The sequence below is a fragment of the Aspergillus homomorphus genome (assembly GCF_003184865.1).
Source record: "Aspergillus homomorphus CBS 101889 unplaced genomic scaffold BO97scaffold_7, whole genome shotgun sequence".
Lineage (NCBI taxonomy): Eukaryota > Fungi > Ascomycota > Eurotiomycetes > Eurotiales > Aspergillaceae > Aspergillus > Aspergillus homomorphus.
This window is the reverse complement of record NW_020291893.1, coordinates 3,956-11,908: the sequence shown is the minus strand read 5'-3', so window position 1 is coordinate 11,908 and position 7,953 is coordinate 3,956. Positions and strand designations below refer to the sequence as shown.

The 7,953-nt window shown below is 25.2% G+C and overlaps 1 protein-coding gene across 1 annotated transcript; it reads left to right on the top strand.

The window, feature by feature from the left end:
• Window positions 1-3,484: 3,484 nt before the first annotated feature.
• BO97DRAFT_385642 (uncharacterized protein) lies at window positions 3,485-5,293 on the top strand. The gene is made up of 2 exons (XM_025693488.1): window positions 3,485-4,190; window positions 4,241-5,293. Exons 1-2 carry the CDS (start codon window positions 3,787-3,789, stop codon window positions 5,127-5,129), a joined length of 1,293 nt encoding a protein of 430 aa, XP_025553893.1. The 5' UTR covers window positions 3,485-3,786; the 3' UTR covers window positions 5,130-5,293.
• Window positions 5,294-7,953: the final 2,660 nt, after the last annotated feature.

The following is a 7,953-nucleotide window of genomic DNA, read 5'->3' as shown; positions in this document are numbered from 1 at the left end:
ATTTTTATATTAAATTATTTTATTAAGATTCTAAGATATTTTAAATAAAATAAAATCTTTAGGTTAAAAAATATTATAAATAAAAAATAGTAATTTATATATATAATTATTATAATAAATAATAAACTTTATATTTATTTATTAATTTCTTAATATTATTAAGTAATAAAGAATTTAAAATAATATTTATATATATTTTAATAAATATTTACTAATAAAAATAGTTCAAAAATAAGTATTTTATAATAAAGAAATAATGAAATCTAGAAAATCCTGATATTAATAAAATAAAAAAAAAGAGAAAAATATAAAAAAATTATTATTATTATAATAAAAATAATATTATATTTTAGTTATAAAATAATTATAATATTAATAATTTAGTAGAATTTATATTTTAAATATTTAGATCTTACTATATATTAGAAAGATAAGGATTAGTTTATATTAATATAATACTAGTACTTTAATTCTATACCTAGCTGACCTTTTCCCTTTATAAATTAGTATTATATATAAAGTAAATTTTAAAAAATAACTAGATATTATAAAGAAAAGATTTATTTCTATTATAGTATCTCTAGATACTAGATTCTAAATTATATATTATAACTAATTTCATATATTAAGAAATAGAAATAAAGAAAATCTTAATTATAATATTTAAAAGTTTTACTAAGAAAAAATCTAAGAATAATTTTTTTAATTAGAAGAAAATTTTAAGATTATTACTAGAGTAGTTTAGAATAGCTTAAATTAACTGTTATATCTTAATCTTAATCTTATTATAATATAGTAATTAGGTTAAGATATATAAAGTAATTTAACTGTATAATTAAAGTTAGAGTAGCTAACAGCTAGGTTAGGTCAGGTTAATCAAAATTTTTATATCTAATTATTAATCTATAATTAGATATAAGAAATATATATTTTTATTTAGATTACTTAATAATTAATATATAGATTAAATTTCTTGATAATTAAGTTTAATAAAAAAGATAATAAATTTAAATAAAATATTTTTATCTAATTCTTATTTAATTTATATCTAACCTTATTTAATTTTATTTAAACCTATTTAATTTCTACCTAAATCTGTTTAATTTAGATATAATAATTAATTATAATTAATTATTATATTTATAATTAATCTGATTTTTATATCTTAATCTAACTACTAGATTAAGATTAGATTATGATTAAAATATAATAATTAGATTAAGCTACTCTAAGCTAGATTAAGTCAGGTTAATTAAAATTTTTATATCTAACTATAGGTTAATAGTTAGATATAATTTTTTAAATACTAAAGATTCTTATTATTAAAATAAATAAAATATAAAATAAAAATAATTATAAAAGTTTAAAGAAATACTTTATTTATTTCTATTTAATTAAAATTAATTAAAAATAAATAATATTAGTATAACTATAATATTAAATAAATATTTCAATTATTTAATAAAGATAAAATATTTAATAAATTATAAAATAAATTAAATTCTAGTAGATTTTATAATTCAAAAAAAATAATAAATCTAAATTAAATTTAAATTATTAAATAAATTAAAGTTTTTTAATTTTATAAATAAAGATTAATATAATCTATTAAAATATAAAAATATATAAAATAATATTTTTTAAAAATAAATTTAATACTTATAATTAATTTATTATACTAGAAAAACTTAATAAATAATAAATTAATAAAAAAATAAGAGAATTCTATAAAAATAATATTATTTAGTTTAAAAATATATTTATATATAAAAATATTTTATTATATTTTTTAGTTTAATCTATTTACTATATTTATTATTACTAATAAATATAATAAATAAAAAATTATATTTTAAATCTAGAATTATTAAATATTTTCTTTTTTAAATTATTTAAATATCTAATTATATAAAGTTATATTTAAAATTAAAATTTAAATAATCTCTTTTTTATTATAAATCTAAACTTTAAATATATTATTTTATTAAGATAAAATTTATATTTTAATAAATTTTTTTATAAAATCTATTATTAAAAATATAATATAATATCTAATATTTAAATTAAATAATTATAAATAATATAATTATTAAAATTAAATTATTTATATAATATAATATATATAATCTTTAATCTAATATATATATAATTAAGATTTTTTTAAATAAAAAGTAAAAAAATAATAAATTTATTAAACTTATTTAAAAAAACTTTATAATAATTTAAAAATATTATATTAATTTTTAATTATTATTTTAATAATAAAAATATAATATTCTTTATATAATTAGTTAGATTTTTAATATATAATTTAAAATAAATTATAATTATATATTTTTTTATATTTTTTATTATAAAAATAATAATATTATAAAAAGTTGAATTATATTAATATTATTAGAATTTTTTTATTATTTTTTTTAGTTATTTTTTTTATTTTAAAAAACTTATTTTTATATATTTTTAGATAATAATTAAAATAATTAAAATAATTTTTATTTAATTTAAATATATTTTAATTATACTAAAAGTAAAAAAAATATAATAAATAAATTTTAATATTAAGAATAATTAAGATAATTAATTATTTTATTTTTAATGTAAAAATTTCTTTCTCTATACTTTTGTCCAGATCTTCCTTGTAGGCAGAAAAAGCTCGGTTAAGGTGATTATAGACTGAGTAGAGTTCTCTAACTCTATCTGGTAATCAGCCTGACTGTAGGATTACTAAACATAAGATTTGTTCCCACCTGCGACCGACATGTGACGTTTTTATCTTAAACCGCTTATATATGACTGGCAACATAGAACGCCAGTTCCCAAGAATGGACGTTCCATTGTCAAAGGTACAAGGGTGGTTATAATCTCATTTTATTAGTCTACATCTCTGCAGTTGCTGAAATGTATGTCGAATGATAGATCTTTGGACAGAACACACGGAATCTAATATTATGCCCTGAGCGCAGCTCGCCCATCTGGGCCGTGATGGCGAGCAGTGGGGGGTGCCTTGTACCCTATCACTTGTGTTGTCTGTTGTGGCGCACTGACCTTAAGTGGTCCGGGCGATGGCCTTAGGCACAGAATTGCCCTCTAGCTCATCAGGCGATAATTTGTAGTGTCTGCTTTGAGAAGCTTGGAATCGTTGAAATGAGACATTTTCATCTGCCAAGGTCAAGCTATGATTGGTAGATACGGTAACCGCTCCGAGCTTTGACAACAAATTCGGAGAAGTCCTAGCGCCCGAGTCCCACCAATCAAACATCGCCAGATTTTGCTACCTGATAATCTGCGGTTCAATGAACCTTGTAGCCTTTTCCGCACGTCCCTCTGCCACCCTAGGTCTGGCACACCATTTCCGCCGTACCATCCTAGAATCATCCTGCTCTACGCGCTCACAGTGCAGTACAAACTCCAGCCGTTCATGTCGGGAGACTCAAAAAATGGAATGAAAGGTTCAATCTTATTGTATAATTTTCGTACGCATGCATCTTTTCATTCGACTTGCCTCTGAAGGAGGCCCCAAGGGCAGCAATATAATTGTGGATTGCTGCGCAGCACACCCAAATGACTGTCTAATGAGCGGGGAAGCCTCTGAGCTGATCAGTTAATCATTGAGCCACGGCGCTAACCGCGACCAATCGGGTGCAAACTTGTGGGGTTTTATCGATATTAGGAGCGGTAGTTCAAGTCGTTCGTCTTCAACCCGGGATTTATCTGACGGCTTCATTCAAGCCCGTTACAACCATCCCACAGGGCAACCTAAAGATCGCACAGCAGACATTGATCATGGCAGATCCTTTGAGCATTGCTGCCTCGGTGCTGGCTGTAATCACAGCTGCTGTTCAGTCGACCAAGTCGCTCCAGGGTACTGTCAAGCGCTTCAGAAACCGCGATAAGACACTACGCCGGCTTCAAAATGAGCTTGAGGACCTCATGAATATTTTGGAATCTTTGCAACAGGTTACAAACAATGAGAGGTCAATGTTGGCACTTCTTCAAGGTCCTATCGACCGGTGCAGCCAGATATGCAGCGAATTCGAACAGTCAATCAAGGTTTTCAGTGGAAAATCAACGACGGGTCTTCTCGATTGGGCAAAAATGGAATTCATGAGAGGCGATATTAATGAATTCATTGACACTATTGCGGGGTATAAGTCAACGATCTCGGTGGGATTAGGAACCATTACTATGTCAGTCACAAGATCTTGTTCTCTTTACTTTGCTAACGTCTTTCATGAAGACACTCTTCCAGGGTGCCGCAGAAAGTTCTCGAAGAATATAATGAGATGATCCAGGACACGGCATACAATCTTGAGCTCCACTTACGCCGGATCGATGAGAAGCTGGCGCAACTTACTACCGAAGAAAACAATGCCTCAGACATAAGCCTAAATCTGGTAGACGAAAGGGACGTGACTGAACAGTGTCTTCGTGTCTGTGAAGATGCCAAGTCCTATATCGAATCATTGGAAATCAGAGAATCGGCGATACTCAGCGACTCATTCGGAAGTGCCACTGAGAACGATATGCAGAATATGTTCGAAGCACAATCTTTAACACGGCAAGCTTTGGAGAAGAACCGAGATAGCTTTGCGGATATTATTGGCCACCTTCAGAAACGCCTGGAATCACAAGTTCTGAGCGGTAGTAAGAACGAGAAGGAGAGGCTGGGGCTGCAGGAAGATATCCAGACATCAAAGCAATGCTTAGAAGTGTGCAAAGTGGCGAGTGAAATCTCCCGTCAAAAAGTCTACAGAATTGGAGAGGTGGTTGCAGATGGTGACAGCGATCAAGTAGTAGTGACTACTCTAGCGGATCTTTTCGATATAAGAAAAGCCCAATCCAAAGGAAACTCCGCGCAGCTAGTTGGCTCAATGACGGAAGAGGCTCTTCGACATCTAACCGAAAAACGCTACAGCAGCCGTTTTGCGGCGTTGAATACTCGGTCTGCTGATGTTGTCAGTACCGGTTCACCGTCGGTCCTCGAAACTCAGAGGGGAGATTATTCAGTTGGAACTAGCGACGAGGAACAAAATGCGGTACCAATGATAAGACGCAACAAGCCGTCTCCTAATGAGATGAGGAAGCGAGCGATGGCTAGTGGTGCAAAAAGCAAGGACGCTGAGTAGAAGACTGGAGGGGAGGAATTTTTGGATGTTAGTCCGGAAATATCTTTAGCACTCTGGTGTAACTTCAGCCTCGATTCTGGAAATTGCACTGCCGTATACATATACCTCACACATAGTTGCGGTCATCATTTGTAATTCTGCTCACATGGAATATTCTTTGCTCTTCAACATGCCGAGCGCACTGTACGCAATAAGAGATGCCCACACCTTCACAACTAATAAGAGTATATGTGGAAGACGTCTCCAAGATACCCAGTTCAAGACATGATAGAATTGTCCCTCATAAAGACGTTCTAAGCACCTTTACTTTCTCTGTACTGAGAACTACTGCGTATGTAAAAATGGATGCTCAAGTGCTGAAGTGCCGATGCAAATCTTGAATAACGAGTGAAATTTGAAGCTCTGTGATGCTACCTTGGATATGTTGTAATCAGTAATATTTATAGCTGTAGATATTATGGTTCTTGACAGGTGTTTTCTCAAAGTCTTGTTCCATTAGTAGGTAGGGAGTATTTTGTTGACAAGCACCCTGAACTAGGATTACTATCAGCAATCCTCGTGCCCAGGGCACAGATATTTGATGCTATAGCACTTAAGAGGATTGATTTTATCAAAATGAGAACATCTTATAGTTTTGGAATTCCGCTTGAATACAAAGCGTGGAGAGAAACGTCTTCGATATTTGTTCTCAGCCTGAGTGCTTAAATATAGGTCATACGGTTTAATGATAAAACGTTCATTCATCATACTTGTGATAGATAAGTTAGAAATGACAATATCATGTCAAGCAGATCGCTAAACGAGCTGTGCCTGCAACTCTTGTTTCCACGTGGTTGGAAGGATGCCACTGATCCCGTTATTCCATGATGTAATGTAATCAGTAAGCGAGTGGCGCGTGTAAGCGGGCGGCGCACATTAGCAAGTATTCTGGTTTATATATATTTTTGAAACCAAAAATCAATGTATTTATACTGTTAAAATTATGTTTTCTTAATATTAATCCCTTATAGAGTACTTTATATATTTATAATTAATTTAATTACAATCTGAATACTATAGTAGTATATAGTAATAAAATAATTCTTTATTAGTTTTTTATTAAGATATTTTAACTCTAGATATTTTAATAGTCTTATTAATTTACTAAAAAAACTTTAATTACTTTATTAATAATAAAGTTATATAAGTTAGATATTTAGTAATAACTTTATTTTCTTTTTTTCTTTTAATATTCTTTTATAGTTTATAATTAATAATTTTTATATTTAAATAAAGCTATCCAGTTAAATATAATCTTATAATTCTTAATTATATATATTAAAATTAATTTTATTAATATTAATAAATTTAAGATATATTTATAAAGTAATCTTTTAATTATAGTTTTATATTTTCTTAATTATCTTATATTTATAGATATTCTTAATATAGTTAATATAGTATTTAACCAGTTAATTAAAATAGTTTTATAAAAAATAATATATAAACTACTTAAATACTTCCTAGAATTAAAAAAATACTAAGCTAAAAATATAAAAAGTACTTTGAATTATTAAAATTTTAAAGATAAAAAACATGTATCTAAATATATTAAAAAAATTAATTTTATTAATATAATAAATATTTATTTAGATTAAGTTTTTAATTAAGTTTTTATATACCTATTTTAATAGTAAGAAATAAATAATATCTAATAATTAATAAAAATATAAGAAGTATAAAGATATATAAATAAAAATAATATTATTTTAATTATAAATCTTATTAAAATAAAATATTAAATAAAAGTTATATTTATTAAAAATTAAAAGTTTATATTAATTAACTTTTTATAACTTTATTAAAAAAATAAAATATTTTTAAAACTAGTATAATCTAATATTATTACTAGTTCAGCTATTTAATAAAAAATTAATTTTTTATATAAAAAATATCTTATTTTAATACTAGATCTTTATATAATTTTTTTTCTCAAAAATTAAATATAAAGATAGAATTTAATCTAAAATATTAATATATTTAACTAATATTATTTATTTATAATCTCTAAATTATATAAGAAATAGTTTATTTATATAATTAAATTTTATAATAATTTATACAGCTATAACTAGACTTATAATAAAACTAGTTTTATTAAAATTATAAATATTTTAATTAGTAATTCTATATTTTAATATACTAGTAGAGTGGCTAACAGCCAGGTTAGGTCAGGTTAATAAAAAATTTTTTATCTGACTATAAATTAATAATTAGATTAGAAAAATTTATATACTTAATTATAATATAGTTAAAAAGAGAATAATTAATTATTTTAATTATTCTTAATATTAAGATTTATTTATTATATTTTTTTAACTCTAGTATGATTAAGATATATCTAAATTAAATAAAAATTATTTTAATTATTTTAATTATTATCTAAAAATATATAAAGATAAGTTTTCTAGAATAAAAAAATAATTAAAAAATATAATATAATTTTTTTTATTTATAAAAAATAATAAAAAAATTCTATTCAAGAGGGGTTATCCTATTAAAGATTAAATAGGATTAAAGTAGGACTTTCTACTTTATTTTAATTAATTATCTATTCTAATAAGAAGAATTTAATAAGATTAATTTTATATATAAAATAGTATTAATTAGAGAAAAAGTTAGAAAACTAAATTTAGATAATATAAAAATAACTTAAGAAATTTAATAAATCTTATTTTAGAGTAGAACCTAACTATTTTTAATATTTTAGGATTTATTTAAAATTAGTAAATTTTTTTAATAAAATAGTTTTTAATTATAATTAACTTTAGAATTTTCTTTATTA

What these genes read in the sequence shown, in the direction of transcription:
- BO97DRAFT_385642 (XM_025693488.1), top strand. Translation starts at nt 3,787, where the DNA reads ATGGCAGATCCTTTGAGCATTGCTGCCTCGGTGCTGGCTGTAATCACA. An exon ending in GGATTAGGAACCATTACTAT is followed by an intron (nt 4,191 to 4,240) that starts GTCAGTCACAAG and finishes TCTTTCATGAAG; the next exon opens with ACACTCTTCCAGGGTGCCGC.